The following is a 20,387-nucleotide window of genomic DNA, read 5'->3' as shown; positions in this document are numbered from 1 at the left end:
CATCTATAAGAGTTGGGTTCATTCCACATAGTTCACATTCTACTAGCTATCTGACTAAACGCTAGAGTTAGTTCATTTAGTGGACTGCACATCAAAAGTAAATATCTGAATATTCATTACAAAGGAATCCCAGTCCTCCACCCTCTAGTTCAAAAAATATTTACATCATAACTTTACATTGTATTACTTTCCCATTTACAAATTTGGAAATGATAAGCATGCATATTTTTCTTATAAGTTAATGAAAACTTTAAAGATATTAGAGATGGTAATGTTGATAAACACTAATCTTGTAAGGACGTCAAAAGTATTCATTATTTTGAGAAATCTAGCTTAATATTGCAGCAATTAACACAAAACAATGATTGCAAACATTCTCTGGTTTTATTTGATGTTGGTGCATGGGATTTCCAGCTTTTGTATTCGGGGCCAGGATCAATCCTGGACATCAAAGTAGTCGATAGTTGGCTCCTCTTTGACTGCCTTCAGCCAGTTGCTCCCACCGTCATTCCTGGTGACAAGAGTAGCGAAACATTCACATTTTTAGATACTCGGAACAAGCTCGACATACATTTGCCTAGAGATCCTAAAATGCCAGTTGTGCCAAAATATCTATGAAGCCCACAACCACAGGACAAACAGCAGCAGCTGTAAACCTGCAGGCCATTGAGGAAGTGGAGGGCAGAGGGCGTAGACCTGGAGAAGGAAGGAATACGAGGACACTCACTTGCTGCTGTGTTGTTTGATATGGGCGATAGGCGGTGGAGCTCTCCATGCCGTCTCCCTCTCTATGAGGGCCGTCAGAGTCGAGTTGGGACAGGCCGCTTTACCTCTGTTAGAGCACAAATCAGACGTACAACCCCATTTAGCTTTCATTTAGCTTCAATTCCTGCATATGAATGGGAGAACATTATCAATTTATTTGGAAGCATATGAATTCTGGTGAACCATGCCATATGGTAAACAGCGAGCTAACTACGCTATATGGTCTGGGGTGGTGGTTTTCCCCTCTTCTTGAACTCTACTGTAAATGGAAGTATTTATGCCAAATTTGAGTGAACACGCCATTTGTACTGCTGCGTTGCATACAGGCAGAGCCTCTTACTATAGTTACACCGTCGTCTACAGTGGCATTTAGCCTATTTTGGCGAAATACACTTTGACTACAGACAGCTAATCTTGTTTGATATTTGATAACACAATTAAGACACCAAGACACTAGAAGACAGACTAGTCAGATCATCATTCATGATGCTCACTAAGCTAATGTTTGCTAGCTGAAAGGTTATCATTACACTAGTTATAAGACTGCCTTTAGGGAGTCTCATGGAACAGCTTATGTAATTCAGATGAATCAATGGCGATCGGGCAGTAATGCAGGTCACATGAACACCAAAATACAAATATTTACTGCCTGAATATACTTTAAGAAAAGTATTTATGGGGTTTACTGACTAAGATTTAGGGGTTATTGTTAATGTGAGTAAAATTTAAAATTTTCTGTATTCGACAGGTTTGTGTTGCTATGGTACCTTATTGCTCTTTTATTTTAATGCAAAACAGATAGAGAAAATGCATGAGCAAGTCTTGGCGCGCCCTGGTCTGCCCTGAAAGTGGGCGGTCCATTGGGGAACGTAGAGGCTCGGAGCGGATTTGTGCTTCCCCCGAGCTCACCTCACAGCAGTGATCACCACGTTGCGCTTGGGCTCGCTGTCGTAGCTCACGCTCTCGATGCCGTACACCTCAGCCAGCTCGTGGATGATCTTGCGGTGCTCTCTGTTCATAGGTGGGAAACAGTGGCTCCTCTTCGTCTGCTTCCCCTGAAAACGCAATTAATGCAGAGGAATGTGTCGAACACAATTCGCGTTTGAAGTACCAAGCGTGGTGCTTTACATCTACATTTGAGATTGCAGAAAGAGAAAAATTCTGATTGATGAGGGAGTGGTCTGTTTTGCTAAAGGTACTTTTGACTAAGATTTCAATAGTCTGCTCCAGCACCTTCATTGTTGGATGTCTAAACAGCTTCAATTTGCTATATCAGAGGAGTTTCCACCACGTAACTTTCTCTGTGCATTCTGAATCAATAATGATCCCACTAACTCAGTGAGACAAATTAAATGACCCCTTGATTGAACTCACTCAGGAGTACAATAGAGAAATGAGAAATGCATGCTATTCGGGGGGGCGACATAGCTCAGGAGGTAAGACCGATTGTCTGGCAGTCGGAGGTGCGTTCAACCCGCCCAGGCGTGTCGAGGGCTTTAGCAAGACACTAACCTAACTGCTCTGCGAATGAGAGGCATCAATGTAAAGCGCTTTGGATAAAGCGCTATATATCAGTCCATTTACCATTTACCATATTCAATGGAGTGCATCATAGACAGCCAAGATGCATCTGGGCAATTTTGTTTTAATTAACCTTAATGAAACTGAAACAAAGGGTAGTGTCCTTCAGTTTGCCTTTAGTCTGAGATGGAAAAACACAATCATGTGCAGAGTATTTTACAGGACAGGAGAACGCGACTTCATTGGTGGAGCATCAAAAGTGCCCGCATGAATTAAACACACAAATCAAAGCCTCAATGCAGTCCCTGTTTTGAAAAAGAAACCAAAACATACTTCTTTTGCACAGTATCTCTATCTCTAAGAAACATTTCCAAAAATAACTTCAGGACTGTCCTAAAATTTCAGTTTGTCTCCCCATCTTCCTATTGGCAAGATGTTTTCAGTTTAACTACCCAACATCTAGAATCAAAGGGAAAGGTATTGCAGATGTACTGCTCGGAAGTTCAATGGACATGGAAACCCTGCAAGTGGTAAACCTTCTGTGCTCTCCATCTATGAGATATGCCCACTATGCTCAGTAGTCCTAAGTGGTGATCCATAACAGGCCCAAAGTATTGCCCAGGAAGGTCAACTATCTAAAGAGTAAATGACTACTTGTAACTCCTAGTTATCACTTGTGAAGAATAAATGGAGAACACAACAAAGCCATCTCCCGCCAAAATCACAGAAAAGAGTCGCCTTCATGTCTCTTACCTTGTTTGCAAGTTCCACCAAGTTCTTAATTTCCTCTTCCACCTCACTGACAAATTTCAATTCTTTTCTGCACAGAATAAAATAAAACAACATGGCGGCTAATGTCAGCTGCATCATCCCGACAGCATAACCCTTCCCCCTCTGGTTTTATTTTTCCCCCTATTTTTTTATTTTTGCCATCACTGGATTCTTACTTAAAGATATTTAAAATGAACAAGAAACTGAAGATGGTGGAAACCAACCTGGCATCCTCCTTGAGACTGTCACTGTACTTGGAGGAGGAGGCACGTATATTGAAGGGGTCTGCAGATTGGTCGATTTGCAAGGCCTCTGCCAATTGCCTAGAGCAGCAGGCATAAACAAAATAAAAGATAGAGATTAAGATCACAGCAGACTAAAGGAGATGAAGACCAACCTCCCAGGGAAGACAAGAGCAATGAAAACACAGCTGACTGCGCTGACTACCGGGATGCTCTTTCTCTGGAAAAGCTAAGACGGCCTCTGTAAGCTGACGCTCGTTTATTAGGCACATACAGGTGATCAGTGGTAGCTTTTCATGGGAAGAATATTCAGGGTTATACCTAGAAGCTCACAGTTTGTAAATTAGAAAGAACTGGCCATTTTCATGAATACCTTTAAGAATGGCTGATTCTGTCAATGCAGGAACGTAGCTCGCTCACCTGTTTCTCTCCAGGACCGCACACTCCTGGTCACATTCCAACCTGAAAGTGTGTTGAAATGCAACAGAACATAATTACCTTGGGTAATAAACCCTTTGAAGAGTAGGTTTTTTGGAAGGTTTTTTTTCTAAATCAGTGTTCTAAAACTTTTTTTTCATTATTTTGAATTACCAGTAGTGATTCTTACATCAGCAATATAATTTAGCACTATAATCACATTTCTTTCACCTTAAAGGGTTAAATACATGATTGGTAATGCACGCCAATGACTCCTGAAGAATATTCCAACAAATGTTCAGGGCGCAGGTCACCTGGTATGTTTTAGCTCTTTCTTGGTGATGAGCTGGCCGATGTCCACGGAATCACACAGCTGCAAGTCGGACAACTTGCTCGCCATGGCGATGGCAGCAGTCCTGTAGAGCACACAAACATTCCTCAGCCAAAGGTGAGCCAGTAATTGGCTTATTAATGTTTACATTATTAACAAACACCTCACTTTGTGGTGTCAAGCACTTTCAAGATTGTGACATAGGGGAAAAGTTCACTTTTAAATTACTTCTATAATGATTGTGACTCCAATTATTATTATATTTATACTTCACAGTGAGGCTGATTAGCTTGGACATTGAAACTCAGCTGCAGTCTTCAACCACAGATGATCTCCAGTTTTTAAGTTTAAGCCTCACATGACCCCATGTGTGGCCACATTTCATGACTGAAAAACGGAAAACCTCCCAAAGCAAATTAGCTTCAAATCCGACAGTACTGTCATTTTCAGTGCCACAGGGACTGTGAATTTGAAAGCAGAGAGACAATTTCTTTGAGAGCACTTGTTGGAGAGGAAGAAAAAGTGTTGTATGAGCTGTAAAGTAATGATGGAAGAAACTATAATAAATGCAACTTGGGGCACGCATTCCGTTTTCCCTGCCCGTTCTCAAAATGAGCTGGATGCTAACGGAAGCCCGTTAAAGCAGCTGGAACTGGAAGAGCAATGCTAACCTCTGGTATGAGTTGGCAGCCTCTGTACAGATGACGGTCTCCTTCCTGCGGCCGCAGTCGCACTGCAACGCCACCTGCAGGGCACACACACAAACGTGTCAAAATGCTCCACTGCCAAATTACCATCTAGAACCAGCACCGGAAGAACAGTCTTTGTTCACTCGCAGAAATAGCGCAACCGCTATCACGCACATCGCTACCGCTCCCTTCTATGGTAAATATGTCGTTGGAATCCCTGTTGACCTTTGCACTGATATAAAGCAATCCTAGCAAAGGGAATCAGTCATATGCCAATTGGCTTTTCCTTGGGTTTTATTGAAAATATGGGCCATTTTTACACCAGTGTGTATGTACATCTGTGAACATACATGCCTCACTGGTTTCATAATTAAAGTAAGTACAGTATCACATCTTTCATACTACATCAAGTGCACTCTTCAGCCTCATGGCTCTCTGATCGTCCAGACATTAAATTACAGGCATTTAGCAGATGTCCTTATCGAGAGTGATGGACACGGTTTTTGCATTTTTATACAGTGTACGTTTAGACATATACTGAAGCAACTCAAGGGTAGAATGAAAGTGTCCTATTGGGGAATCGAACCTGCAACCCTTGGGGTTACAGGCCCAGTCCCCTATCCGTTCCTTCGCGCCACCCTCCCCTCCTCTCACCTTGGCCGTGCAGGTGAGGCGTGGGCAGGGCGAGCCCTGGTGGCAGGGCGCGGCGCAGGGGTGCCCGCACTCCGGGCGCGGCGCGGCGCACGGCTGCCTGCAGCCGCCCTCGGCGAGGCAGTCGCCACGGTGACAGATGCGGGGGCAGCGGTGCATGCCGCACGGGAGCAGCCCGTTGCAGGGCAGGCCGCAGGAGATGTCCGTCAGGTGGCAGGGGATGTTTCTCCTTTGCTAGTGGGGCGGGAGGAGAGTTCGGATTGGCCAGGGGTCACCGCCGCAGACACACCCTATTTTGTCAAAACTGCGCAGGAGGGGTTTTCCTCCATAAGGATTCCCGCACTGTGCATGAAATTACCAAACGCAGGGATCTCCGCTAACATCTTTTACCAAAGACCACACATGTTCCTAAGCTGAAAAATTTAGGAGCACACTAATGCATCCCCAATTACTAGCTAGATGGGCTCCTAAATTATTTTTCCAGTTAGCAAACATCAAATTTCAGGAGCAAATGCTCCTAAAATGGGAGCACTGTAGAGCCGACATGTGGACTGCTCTTTCTGAATTCACCTCGTGGTTCCCCATGCACCATTTCTCGGTGAGGTAGGTACATGGAGGGCACTTCTCATCACTGTGGCAGTTGTGAAACACTGAAAAGCAGAGACAGAACGTCATGAACAAAGGGAACGGGACCAATTATCTGGCATCATTACGACTCATCGGCTATAAAGCAGACCCATTTCTCTGACCTTACAGACCAGAGGGGCCTTATCCAAATAGGGGTCGGTGTGGGTGTGGGTCTTTGTTTCAGCACACTACGACACCTTCAACCAAGACCTTGACAAGCAGAATCAGGCGTCTTGGCTCTGGACTAAAACAAAAACCTGTACCCACACCTTTTTCTGATAAGATTGGACACCCCATTTATAGACCAAATGAGTAACTGAGAACTAAGCTGGTATCAACCAAGCATTACTGCGTGCACTGTAATTTGAAGCCTTTAAAGCCTAACAACAACTTTAGTTATAAAGTTCTTGTGGTTTTTCCATGTCAGTCTCCTTCTGCTGTGTACACAGCAAGAAGTGACCAACAGTCTTCATCCTTAACTTTAAGAAATTTGATCTTTGACTGGACTCACTGGCCAGAGAAGAGCAGTGGCAGAAAAACCAGGTTCAGAAAGTAAAATTCCAGCCAAGTATTTTATTCCAACCAGCTGGATTTACTCATGTGTACAATTCCTCAGCCAGGAGGTAGAACTCATTACTGAAATGAGGTGGCTTAGTTCACGGGTGAAAGAAACACAAGGCAGGACTTTCTCTTTCTGACCCGGGACTTTCCACCTCTGGCTCCTGGCTCCTACCTGGGTGATCGCACTCGTGTCTCCGGGTGCAGAGGTTCTTGCACTCGGGAGGCTTGGTGCCGCATGGTATGGGTGGGTACATGACCGTTTCTCCACAGTAGCACGTCAGCTCATCAAAACCTATGGGCGGGAAGCAGGTACACCTGTGTGCATTACAATGTTTAATATTATGGCATTCTGAGTTAGCAATTCAGAGTTGCGGATCCAACTCCAGTACATCATTAACGGCACCAGAATATTGTGTTTTTCTGCACCAAGGTCTGCTTCCATGGCTTTTGTGCATTGGTTATTGTGTATTAAATTTGCAATGAGGGCTTCTTTTTGGCTGGGAGAACACAAAATGCAGCCAGTCAGTGATTAGCATTGAGAGGCCCATGGCTGACTGGGATGAGTTTGTACAACCTCACTTAAGAGATGCTACGCTTATTAGCTATCACGGTCTTTGCCAATGAAAAAGCATTGCTGAGTTTACAATGTTCTGCAGTTTACAAATGTAGAACAAATGTGGCTGGCAAAGCTAACCAGACTGCACATTACATAAAGCCCCTGGCACTCAACGGAAGAAATCTCATAACTACACATAAAATGCAGCAGAGTACCCTCTGTGCTCAGAACTTCAAATGGCAACTTTAATTTTGCATCACCGGTTGCATCACAGAATAAGATTGGATAAGACTGGACAGCACAACTCTGGGATTATGAATGAATTTACTTCAATTGCATAAATATACAAGACCTGCTCTGTCAGGCTTGAAAACTGGCCAGGGCCAAAATGAGATTCTTCAGAAAGTCTTGAAAAAAATGTGCATCAAATCCATCTGTACTAAAAGATTACGAGGGGCCACATTTGCACAAATCCAGGACTGCTGGAAAGCAACATGGTACTTACTGCTTTGCCAGCAAGGCTGGCAGTTGCCGCGGTGACAGGGGTCCTGGCAACGGTGGAGGCCACAGTTGAGCTTGTAGCCGCAGATAAGGAAGCAGCGGTGCTCTTTATCCTGAGAGACAAAAGAGAATCCAATCAAACAGCAGGGAGCAAAGGCCTACCTCACAAGGGTTACGCTGTCTGCAGAAGCCGTGTTTATTTATAACTGAAGCAGAGAGCTGACAGGTTCTAGTCTGCCTAAGCCCTGATTATATACAAGCGCACATTCATTTCAAAAGTCAGTGTCACCACAGCAGGGCTTGCGAGGGGTCAATGCACATAGCAATTTACCACGTTTTGTAGCTCTACAATAAATGTAATACCGTTATTTCCACTGGGTGGCAGTAGTTGGGGAATTGTCCTTAGTCGGGATTGTTTATCATGTTAGGTAGTCATTAAAAAATGTTGGTGTTTTACAGCTACTCTGTACCAGTACTCTCTACAGTAATGGAAGACATGAGGTCAAAATAAACTCATACTCACTACGCAGCAGAGTTCATTACACTTGTGTCTGCCACAAGACCGCTTCTTGCTGCAGCGCCTCTCGCAGGTAAACACAAGCTCACCTGAGAGCAAGCGGGGGAGAGAGAGATTGAAGAAAAAGAGAATGTTTCATTCGTAAGCTCTGTCTCACTAAAACAGCCACAAACTTCACTGAGTGTCATCCTTCCCGAAAGCTTACCTTCATTCTGTATTGATGTACAGGGAACTTCCTACAAGTGAAAGGAAGTCAAGTTAAAATGTCGAATGACATCTCGGCTCAGCAAGACTCCACTAGCGTTGACAAATGCATCCTGAGGCGCTGAAGCAATGACATTTGCTAGAAAGCTAAAGGCCAGCTGCCACTTCAGATAATGTTACATTAATGCAATAAATAAAAGACGGTGACTTCTATTTTAAAAATTGCTACTGTGTTCATATAGACCTTACTGATGAGCGCAGGACCTGCGGACTTACTTTAGTTTTGAAGCCACATCTGCACTTGACGGTGGAGGTGAGAGAGCAGGGTCCACAGCGGTCTTCATGGCACATGTTCTCACACATGTGGATGGTGTCTGTGACGGGGAGAAGAGGTCGGCGTTAGAGAATTCCTCTCGGTCGCATTCGCGTCACCGCGGCGTTCACCCGAACAAAACCTGACCAGGCGAAACTGGTCCTAGTGAAAGATGATCCACTATCAAAGCGGTGGATTGTCGCATTTGCAAACGTTCATTTGATTAGCTTCACCGAAGGTCCCACTTATTTCCACATATTTTAAGGCACGGTCACAAAAATTATACAGATACCACACCTACAACCTGGGCCTGTGACCTTCAGGTCTTGTGTCAAGTCAGAGCCCTAACAGAGGTACTCAAGCTATCTTTATCACAGTGTTCTTGTACAATTGTCTGCGTTGGAAGGAGTTTGTAAATTTTAGGCCATAATTCAAGTAAACTACAGTATAACTGCCTAAAACTTTCCACAAACAATGGTATCACCAAAAACCAATCTCACAAACTAAATTCTCTTTCCAGAAGCACTAGCCACAGAGCCTATAGATAAACCTGCACAGCTCTGTATTAACTGTGTCTCTTTCTAGAAGCACTAGCCATAAAGTACAGAGAAACCTGTTATGGTGGCACAGCTCTGTATTAACTGTATTAACTGCATCTCTTTCTAGAAGCACTAGTCATAAGGTACAGAGAAACCTGTTATGGTGGCACAGCTCTGTATTAACTGTATTAACTGTGTCTCTTTCTAGAAGCACTAGTCATAAGGTACAGAGAAACCTGTTGTGGTGGCACAGCTCTGTATTAACTGTATTAACTGTGTCTCTTTCTAGAAGCACTAGTCATAAGGTACAGAGAAACCTGTTATGGTGGCACAGCTCTGTATTAACTGTATTAACTGTGTCTCTTTCTAGAAGCACTAGTCATAAGGTACAGAGAAACCTGTTATGGTGGCACAGCTCTGTATTAACTGTGTCTCTTTCTAAAAGCACTAGTCATAAGGTACAGAGAAACCTGTTATGGTGGCACAGCTCTGTATTAACCGGCCTGTGGTGCTGCGTGTATCTCCGGCTCTCACCGCTGGAGCCGCAGGGCAAAGGTTTTCCGCAGGTCTTCCCGCAGGAGGGGACGGGGTCCATGCAGCCGCGCCGCTCCGCGTAGCCCAGCTCCAGCAGCTTGGAGAGGGGGGTCTGGCCGCAGGGGCAGCTGCGCACCAGCCCGGGCAGCCGGGGGCAGGATGGGCACGGCCCGGGGTGGCAGAGCTGCTGGCAGCGGTGGTTCCCGCAGTCCAGCTGCCTGAGGGGAGACGGACGCAGTATCGTACGCTGCCGTCGATTCATCACGGACGATTCATCAACCGCGAACAAAATCACTGCCAGAGCTGTTAGCCGCGTGGCTACTGCTCCCTGCTCTATGCAAACCCCTGTTCTGAGAAACCGCCAGAAACCTCGTGCATGACAGAGAGAATAATTAAAGCTGCAGTCGGCTATGTTGTGTTTCTTGATGTTGTGAAAACATTTTGAACATCATGACACCTGTTGGCCTTGCCCACAGAGAGAAAGACACACACCCCTCCCCTCTGCTTCTCCAAAAAACTTATCGTGAACGTGCATCAACATTTCTAGCTACGACTCCTCAGCAAGCAGGATTACAGACGGTTACAGTTGCAATAAAAAAACTTAATATCCAAGAGTGCAACTAAAATAATGGAATCTTTTTCATTGCGGCAGAGCTTACCGATAACGCAATGAAACATTGTGCAATTAGTCACTGAGTTTAGTAGCTAGCTGATGAAGTAATGGTATTGCCAAGTTCACTAGCTAGTCTCAAGTTAGCTATCTACCTGATGGCTTTCAATAGCTAACTTTAGCAAAATATATTTTGTAAATTGTTGAACAAGGCTACCTTCTATCCCAGACTAACAGTTAACAGTTATCACAACACATCTTTCTAGAAACGCTACCAATTAAGCGTGACCATTCCCCGATACCTTTCTAAAGAAAAAAGTTACCTACTGCAGCTTTAATGTTACATTTCAAATGACCAATTGATGGGCGGTCAGTACCCACTTCTCAAGCTCACATTACCAAGGCACAACTTCAGCCCATCGCTGACTATCAACGGCCGATTCAATACGAAAGAACGTCACAAGCTAGCTTATCCATTAGAGATGAGTAAAAGCCAGCTGGGTTTCAACTCTTGGGTCTCCGCAGAGAGGCGTGGTCCTTACTTTCCGCAGAGCTTCTGACAGGAGAAGTGCCCGGCCCCGTCAAAGTTATCCCGATCCGTTCCGCACGCAACCTCCCGCGACTGCACTCCGCAGTAACACACTGGAGTCGGGAACAGAGAGGCTGCAGTTACTGTGAGGTCCTGGCGAGATGGAACCGAGTCAGCGAACGGTGAGGCGCACTTTGATGACATCGTTACTTCTGCAAGGCTAACATCAACAACTACAGTATCGATTGGCTGAAGACTTTTATGCACATCTCAATTTTGTTGAAATTTACAAAGACTAAAATAAGATTCAAATAAAGATGAAGCGATTTGAGCTTGTGCAATGCGCGAAATGAAAGCTTTAACTAAGACACAGTTATCTAGGGCTGGTGGTACACCACAATGATAACTATCGAATGCAATAACGATCATCACCATCATGTGGTGTATCCGGGTATATCCTTTCTTTTTGTCTTTCTTTCTTTAATTATACCAGTAGTACACATTCAAACTCCAGAGGCCACGTGAAATGCTTCTGGGTAAAAACCACCACTGTTATGTACTGGGTGTTCGTAAGACTGCAGCAAGGCCTGGCAGCTTCTACACGATTGGTCATATCATATCACGTGACCACCTTGCTGCTGATTGGCTTATCACCCGATTAAAGCCCGGCCCTACCGATATCAGTGAATGGTTGCTGTGTCACGCGGTGGCTGGGTAGGCCCTCTCTCACCTTGCTGGGTTAGCAGCGGGCAGGGCTGGCACTCGGCGCCATGGCAGACCTCGGCACAGCGGTGCTCCCCGCAGTTGAGCGTGGCGCCGCACACCGCGCCGCAGCGGACGGAGGCCGCCTGGCCGCAGCGCACCGGTTGGCTGGAGAGGGAGGAGAGGGGTGGGCACTGGGGTGGTCAGAGCATCGAGGGACAAATGGGCAGCGAGCGACGTCTAACATCACAGGTGGTGGTCATACCTCTTTTACCCTCTGACGGCTACTAGTTGGAACCCGTTACCCAATATGAATGCAATATTAAATGAGAAATTTCCTAAGTGTAAATCAATCAATTCTTATTGGTGGAGGGCAAAACACAGTGTCCAGAACAGGTCTTCAGAAACAGCCACAGGAGTGCTTTTCGGGCGACGGTACCTACTTTGTTTTCCCGCAGACGCAGGCTTTGTTGACAAAAGCGGGACACTGAGGACACGGTCCAGGGTGACACAAGCTGCAGCAGGAGAACACAGACACAAAGCAATGAATCACATTCAGACAGGACACACTCCTTATGACCTACTCGCCAACTGTACAGCACTGCAGTGGGGAAATATACGTGGTACTTAGGATTCTGAAGTTGTTCACACTGCCAGACTCTCTCGGATAATTAATGTCAATAATATGACCATTTCTGTTATTTTTATCTGGATTAAGGCCTTCAGCTACTGTCAAGGGACAATGTGTATGCACTGGAGGCAGTCTTAGGGTCACACTGCAGTGTGCACGCATGCATGTGTGTGTGTGTGTGTGTGTGTGTGTGTGTGCATGCGTGCGTGTGTCTGTGTGTTTCTATGTGCGCATGCGTATGTGCATGCGTATGCTTGGGCTGCAGGCTCACATGTTGCAGGGGTGGTTGCAGTCAGCTCCGCTTCTCTTCTTCCCGCACATCTCCCCACAGCTGTGCGGGATCTCGCTGCGCCGCCACTCCGGGTTCGTCACCTTCCCTGAGCGCCAGCGAAACACGGAAAAGACGTCATCCGACGCGACCAATCCAAACTGAAACTGACATGCGGCCTCCCGAGTCCCACGAAGGCTATATCAGCCATTCAGACGTTGAGTTCAGTGTCTGCTCAGTAAAATGTACGCCCAAAGGCTGCGGGACGTTGACTTTCTGTAGTATTCTATAAAGTTATATGTGCAATCCTGCATCTTCCACCGAGGTCACAATACAACATTCGTACCTTTATTATGGTATAAAACAGGAGCGGTTTGTCAAACATGCTGTTGCTGTATTATCAGAGATAGCTAGTGTGTTAGACTTGCCAATGGGGTGGGGACATGTGATATTCAAATTTCCTTTCACCACTTACAAATGAACAATGTTCATTTCTTTAGGAAAATATACTTAAAAACAAAACGTGTACTTGGGTTTGAATGTTCTGAGCACACAGGAGTGATAGAGTAATAGCGAGATGTAGACTGCTGAGATAATATTAACCAACTTGTTTGCACCTCTAAGATAAGCATGTTTTTCAAGCAGGTTACAAAGCCAGGAACAGGGATTGTAACCAGGAGGTTAAAGGTGGGACTATCACCATGGGCTTTGCGGTTAATTATGCAATTATGAAAACTGCCAAGTCATACTGAATGACAGTTTCAGGCTTGAATATTATGAAGAGGACATAATCCACTGGACCGCTGGGTCCTGTTACAGAAGAGCTGCATCGGGAAGGCGGGGCTAACGTACCACAGAAGCACATGTAGGAGTTGGGGGGCCGAGAGGCAACGTTCTGACAGGCAGGACACCTCCATCCTTCAGTCCCATCTGAGAAAACAAAGCATTTAACAAGAGTTAAATTCATCCATTCACATCAGCATTAGAGCTCTGAACAAAGGACTTCTGATTGGCTGTAAACGGTTTAATTGGCTGCTGGGTCATGTGACGCTGGTCATTTGCGGGGACTTGTGCATACCCTCTGCCTGCGAGGCCGGGGAGCGGGCCCACTTCTTGATGCAGTTGAGGTGGAAGACGTGGAAGCAGCTCAGGCAGCTCCAGACCGGGGCCATGACCCGGATGACATCACAGCACACCATGCACTCGTACTTCTCCTCAGACAGCTGCTCGATCAGGCGGCCTGCAGGGGGAGCCAAACAGCAAAGAGTGAGACAAACCAATACTGCACACAATACATGATCACTGCGTCACGCGATACCCGAGACACATCAATGGAATTTTAGACTATTCTGTTTACTCCTCATGCGAGTAAAAATATATCCAAAATATATATGAACCACTTCATCTCCAGGTATGAAATATACTTTTCACCCAGTCTCCCATTTTTTACCTGTGACCTGCCAAAGGTCAGTCTACAGAGAGAACAGACCTTGACCAGTCTACAGAGAGAACAGACCTAGGTTCTGACCTGGTCTTGTTTCAAACTAAATGTGGCTCCAAACAATCACCCATTGATATTTTGGATAACGAGAATAAAGTTAGAACTTAGAGCTGAGTTAGAACAGATCACCTGCATACATTTTCTCATACATAGAAGAAAATGTCCAAGTATTTCAAAAAGCAAAAACCACACAGCAAGCATCATCGACCTACCTGTCTGTGTCTCTTTGCTCTTGGGCACCTCCACCTGCTTGCTCTGACCCCGCCTTCGGTCCAAATTTGGCGGCCTTCTTTGCCCCCGGTCCTGCTGCACTGGTGTCTGCCTCCCTTGGCCCCTCCCACTCCTCCAGCTGGGCCCCTCCCCCCTACTGAAGCCTGTCGTGTCACAGGGGGTGGAGAGAGCAGACCTCTGGGCAGAGGATTCTAGGCCCGCCTCCGTTTCCTCCCAAGGAGAGTCACGCCTATTCCCCTGCCACTCCCTGGAGGACGGGGCTTTCCTGGGTTCAAAGCGGGGGTTCCTGCCCCCTGCCTTCCATCCCGTCCTGTTTCTTGCTCCTGGTTCCGCCCGTGTGGTTGCCTCTGCGCCCCTGGGACCTTGGTCCCAGCCTGCCTCGGTGGTGTGGCTGTCCTGGGTTTCCTTTTGGGGCGGCCTTCTCGTAGCCTTCTCCTCCCCGCCTCGCCTGGGCTCCTGGGCGAACTTCCTCGGCTTCTGAGGAGGATCATCTCGGCGGTCCTCCTGAGTCAAACCGCCGTCACTATCCCTCCTACTCTCTCTCCGCCAGCTCGGCCCATCTACGCCAGGTCTGTCAGTGGGAGCGGCATCCACACGGTAACCCCCTAAAGGGGTAGTGGGGCTTTCATTCTGGAAACCCCTGTCGCTACCAGGCCTCTGCCATCTTTGGTTTTGGAAGCTTTGGCTCCCGGACGACCTGCCACCACCGCTTGGTCTTCCTCGTCCTCGCCCCTTTCCTCTGGCGCCTTCTTCTTGACCATGGAAATAATGGTGGTTTCTCTGGCCTCCATAGTGTTCCTGATTGTGGGGTGGCTCATTGACAGAAAAATGGCGCTGCTGTTGACTGGTAGCATGGTGGTCACTTCGTTTCCAGTTATGGTCTGACCTAGGCCTGCCTCTTCTGGGCTGGTGCTGGTTGTGCCTCTCACGTGGAACGAACTCCGCGGAATCTGGATTCAGTTCCAATGCACCTGCGCCAAGGTTCACATTAGCACTTAATATTAACAGTGATTCACATCAGAAATGAGCCGCAGCACACGATTCAATTTAGTATCATTTGTGTACAGTATGCATTTAGGCCTACTTACGTTACAGCGTAAACTCTAACCGTGGAAAACAAATATTATACAGAATGAACAAAATACGGGATTGCTGTCCATTTACAACTTAAAATGACTATGCTATTGATAACTTAATATCAGTGGCTAATTTTACAGAGAAATGTGAGATCATTATTTCTGTAATACGAATGATTACACTTAAATTAAGGAAGTTATTACGACCTATTCACTGCCACATCACATAAATAATGAAGCAAGTGTTCACTACAACTTTTGCCATGGTAGCTAGGTATCAATAGCTATCCAGCATTCTGTGGGCTATCAATATTGAGGAAGCGAACAAATGACATATTATGAATAACCAATAAACAACTTCTTTATGTAGTACGCGTTTGACCAATGTTAGCTATTCAGCTAGCTAGCTAGGAGTTACTTTCTACCTGTACTTGAGGCTTCGGCCATGCAGTTGACTAGCTAGCTAGCTAGCCGTTAAGCTAGCTAGCTAGCTACACAGAAGATGTGACGCTGTTCTCGATTCTTCAACGTAGGTTGTTCTTTATAAAATCATTTTCAGATGAAAGGTTCCTTTTACACTCTTTATTAAGAACTGACACTAATATTAACTATCCCCAATGTTAACTTCCTGTCCTATCCTATTTTTTGCAAACCCGGTGTCGACACACAACTTTATTGATACCACCTTGGAAGAAGACAAACAAATTTTCTCTGTTCTTGTTCTTGTACGATTGCAGGCAGTTTAGACGCTTCGACGCGAATTACTGCCCTCCACTGGTCACTAAAAAAGCTCAAAGTACTCTTCTCGCATCTTTGCAGGTGCCTGTAATCAGATACAAGCTTTCCTTTCAATTAGTTGCTGATTCTTTTTGTTTCGACCAAGCAAAGTTTTAAAAGAAAAACAAGAAACTCTTGATTCAGAAACATCTTTGATTAATATCTCCCTCTTTCCTATTTTTAACAACTATTAATACATAACATGCTCAACTGTCTCAGCCATGCCACACTTCGCATAGCCTGTGTGTGTGTTTCCCTGCCATCTTTAAACGACAGTTTGAAGTGCCCCAGTCTTAATCTTGTTAGTTTAACTGTATTGATTTTTTTCTCCTGACATAAAGATTATTTTATTTTTGACAAATTCTTGGTAACCAGTTTATGGAAATGAGAAGAGGCATTTGATGGTTGCAGATCAGGTGGGCAGCCCCATTCTGGATGAGCTGCAAAGGTCTGAAGCGAGAGGCAGGGAGATCACTGCTAGGGGAGTTTCAGTGGTCCAGATGGGAGATAACCAGTTCCTGGACCAAGAGTTGTGTCTCCGGATGTTGTTCAAGAAGAATCTCTATGCCCAACATTGCAGTGATAAGAACAGTTTCTTGTCCAGTACCACTCTAAGGTTCTTAGCAGATGAAGAGGTTGGCTCTACTAGTGTGGTCCAGGGTGAGTGAAAGGTCAAGTAGTAGGGAGTAAAACATCTAAATTTTATCTAAGTTAAGCTTCAGGCAGTGGTTTGCCATCTGGATAGTCTTGTAGGCAAGCTGACATACGAGCAGAGACCAGTGTAGTGGTGGGAGGGAAAAGAAAATGCTGAGTGTCATCAGCATAGCAGTGATAAGACTTACTATGGGAGGGGACACACTTTCAAGCATCACAGGCAGAGGCATTATAGCAGATAACAACAGGATGAAGCCAACCTCTTCCATTAGTGCTTTCTTCAGCTCAGTCTTTTGCAACTGTCCTGGATCGCCCCCTTGAGGTTTATGTGCAACTGAGCCGTGTGTCTGCAGTGCGCCGGCATGGCATTGTTATTCGCAATCGCGTAATTGTGTAGGGTATGTTTACAGCCCTACATCTCCTCATTGACTACAAGGAGTGCTGTCTTTGAGTCTCCATCCCTGAAGCCAGACTGGTGAGTTGCTAGGGTAGAGATCTTCATTCCTGGTCTTGGCGGGCCGCAGACTCACAATGTGATTGTCAAAAATTCTGACAAGGTACTGAGGCTAACTATAATCGAACATCTCTTTTTAATAGGAAATTCCTCTGTGAAACAGCTACGACCTTCCACCAGTCATTGGTTGGCCCAGTGAAGAAGTGAAGAAACTAAATCATAAATGTTTTGTACATTCTCTCAAAATGCACATGCATGTCTTTAACTTGGTTGTCCTGCCATTTCTTATGTTTTTGGTTTGCGGCTGTACACTTTGTAGCCTTGTCTATTTGTTTTTGTTAAGTTTTATTTGAGCTGTTTCATCAGTGTATATTGCAGAATTGTGAATCTGATCAATCTTTTCAAGGACTGAATAGAATTTTTTACAAATGCAAAATGCGATGAGTGTGAAATTCTAATTCATTCATCACATTTGCCATAATAATCTGTCCTGAAAAACCATCCAATAATGACGCTGTGGCACTGTGTGACATAAATATATACAGAGTAGTAATAATCCCCTTTAGGAATACAGTCAAGATGGTTTTGAATGGTAGTGGCTGCCAGAGGTCTTCTGAGGATGCAGTAGAGTTACTCTGCCCTGATTCCAGTTTGCATTGCTCTTCTGCTGAAAGTGGCTTATCTGATGTTTTCATTTCTCAAATACAATAAAAAAAACAAACAAACAAGAATCTTAGTCTCCTTCTAATCTCTTCCAGCTGGCCAGTTTCCCCCTTGCTTACACTACTTCCATTGCTGTACGCTCCATTCCATATAAGTGGTGATCATGTTTCATTGTCCTATTTTCTGCCCTGGTGCTGTTGTGTGGCCGGAGATTTGGAAAGAATACAACTGAACTTGAGAGAACTGTTCCACCCCAAGATACTTCTAAATAAAGCACAGATAAGGACATGTTGTTAACTAAAAGAGTACGCACTTAGCTAAAACAAAATCACTGAGTGTTTTAAATTACTACATTACAAGAAAAGACGTGGGAACGTAAGTGCTAAAAAGCGGTCGAGATGACAATTCTCTTTGGGGCTTTCTGCCAGTACTTTGGGATAGATTGGAATAAGAACAAAGCAGAAGAATGTAGAGGAGAGGGTTCACACAAGCAGAGAAACTCAAATGAATATGATTCTTTTTTCTTTTTTTTTTTTAGTTAAGTAAAGAAAAAAACAATCCTAAATCATTCAGAACACAAACAGCAAGAGTTAACACAGGAAATTCAAAGTGGATTGAATTTGCAACTAAAAGATTGGGAAATCTCCTCCCAGTCTTTTTTATTTGGTGGATTCATTGGCAATTATCTATCTCCATCCATCTATCTCCATATGCTGTATGACACTATTCTAATTTTACTGTGATCTTTATCCAGCATGCAACCCAATATTTACATCACGGGTCAACCCATTAATCATTGATAAATATTGCATTCACATTAACAAACATAGCAGACAAGCAAAGTGGGTGGAAAAGAAAGAACATTGCCTTACAACAAAGCCCTTCTGGTGTATTACAGTGTAAATGCAACCAAGAATCAGAATGGTAGAATTCAGCTACTCAAAGGCACCAACCAGCATCATGTAGACACACAATATATTTGGATTGGGTGCTGTGACAGAATATGTCTTTCTCCTTTTTGTAGACTATACTTTTTTTTCTTTTTCTCAACAATTTAGTCATTTCAGACTGTCCTCACTTTAGTTTAACTTCCTAAGTGAGCCCTGAGCGATGTTGCAGTGTCTTCGGTGTGCTGTAGGCCTAAGCACTGTGCAACCCCACTGAGTAAGGAGTGGCAGGATGGCTGGAATCGCTTCATTCCAAGATCAATTTGTCAGCATGTAGTGTGATACAGAGCCATTCTTCCTGACTGCAGTGATGGGTGAAATTGTGTTACTCTGCCCATGACTGTTCGACCTTGTTTATTTGGCAGAACAAGCTCCCTTTCAGATCTGATGTTTGTTTCTCACAGTGGACACAACTCAGACCTGCAGTGTGACTACTTTCTGGCTAAAGTATATGTCCTGAAAAATATTCTCTCTCTCTCTCTCTCTCTCTCTCTCTCTCTCTCTCTGTGAGTGAAAATAAAATTTGGAGACAGCAAGAGTGGAGTGCTGACTTTATTTCCCTATTTGTTTTTAGTGGTGAGTATGACAGTGGTAATGATAAATCCAATTAATATTAAGCCATTTGTTTATCAATGCACCAGACAGGTGCCAACCACTTGGTATAATTATATTCTGTTTTGTCGGTTGAACTATTTTGCTACTGCTTATGTCACAAATAAGTTATGCAAAGATGGTCATTAAAATCTTACATGATCCACAAGAATTACGCATACCAACTTTCCTTCAAGTAGCCAATCATCAGTTTTTCTGGGATCCGTCATACCGAATGACCTAGCCATACGGCAAGAGCCAACAGTCATTCTGCACTTTGACCGATGAGTCAGGCAAAGAATGCAATTATAAACTTCAGTGGCTATGGAATGTGACTAAATAAAACGAAATATTCATGCGCAGCTTGTGTGACTGTTTTATTTTTTACATTTATTGGAGAAGAACAAGGTCGAGAAGAATAAAGTCGAGGAAACATCATATCAGACCACAGTGTTTACCCAGATCTCATATTTCCTGTTTGAGTACTTCTGGATTTCCTCAGTTCCCGTGCTATTACTCCTAGATCCTGTCCATTGTAACTGTCTTTTTTCATACTCACATGGTCGGTTTTCCCTTCCTGTCCCCGTCTGGCTGCTGCTGCTGATCCATTCACGGGACACACAGGAGAAGAATAGAAGCCTGCTTTCTGCGAGTCTGCGACCACTTTTGGAAGTAGGCTAAAGTAACACGATTCCTCTGTACTCTCGTAGGATTAAGGAATGCATGCAAAATGAACTGAATATGAGGTCTTCTTCTGGACACATTCGATATTGCATCAACATATTTTTGGGTTTTGTATTGTATAAAGTGTGGGTCGGGGGAAACGTCGCAGCTTTCTCGGTAAGTTATTGAGGCGTGGCAGTTTGAACGTCTATTATTAATTTTGTCATTCCTGTTTTAATTTCACCATTGATAGGCGTGCCAGTTTGATCTGTAACAGACTTTTCAACGTAGCCTACTTTTTAATTTTATTTTATAAATTAATGCTATTATCGTTTGCCTTTTGTTTGGCCG

The 20,387-nt window shown here is 44.6% G+C and overlaps 2 protein-coding genes across 4 annotated transcripts in view; one reads left to right on the top strand and one right to left on the bottom strand.

Annotated features, from left to right (window-relative positions):
* Window positions 1–365: 365 nt before the first annotated feature.
* On the bottom strand, window positions 366–15,988 carry nfx1 (nuclear transcription factor, X-box binding 1). Its single transcript, XM_064330832.1, has 24 exons — window positions 15,713–15,988; window positions 14,193–15,182; window positions 13,558–13,719; window positions 13,332–13,409; window positions 12,483–12,588; window positions 12,024–12,095; window positions 11,609–11,748; window positions 10,892–10,991; window positions 9,740–9,957; window positions 8,630–8,727; window positions 8,355–8,385; window positions 8,156–8,238; window positions 7,637–7,745; window positions 6,748–6,867; window positions 5,958–6,037; window positions 5,391–5,621; window positions 4,719–4,792; window positions 4,031–4,132; window positions 3,720–3,761; window positions 3,282–3,380; window positions 3,040–3,106; window positions 1,675–1,820; window positions 728–832; window positions 366–511 (listed from the first exon to the last, which is right to left on the bottom strand). The coding sequence occupies exons 1-24, from the start codon at window positions 15,732–15,734 to the stop codon at window positions 436–438; spliced, it is 3,351 nt and encodes a 1,116-aa protein (XP_064186902.1). The 5' UTR covers window positions 15,735–15,988; the 3' UTR covers window positions 366–435.
* A 3,983-nt stretch (window positions 15,989–19,971) lies between these two features.
* The window catches only part of asap1b (ArfGAP with SH3 domain, ankyrin repeat and PH domain 1b), a 110,639-nt gene continuing 110,223 nt past the window's right edge, over window positions 19,972–20,387 (top strand). For 2 of the 3 annotated variants that reach the window (XM_064330831.1, XM_064330830.1), the window contains exon 1: window positions 19,973–20,213. The gene's annotated coding sequence lies outside the window, so the exon portion shown is untranslated. Of the gene's footprint in view, window positions 20,214–20,387 lie in introns of all 3 variants that reach the window. The other variant, XM_064330829.1, reaches the window with a different exon arrangement.

This window comes from Anguilla rostrata, chromosome 4 (genome assembly GCF_018555375.3).
Source record: "Anguilla rostrata isolate EN2019 chromosome 4, ASM1855537v3, whole genome shotgun sequence".
NCBI classification, from domain to species: Eukaryota; Metazoa; Chordata; class Actinopteri; order Anguilliformes; family Anguillidae; genus Anguilla; species Anguilla rostrata.
This window is presented reverse-complemented; position numbering and strand designations above follow the sequence as displayed.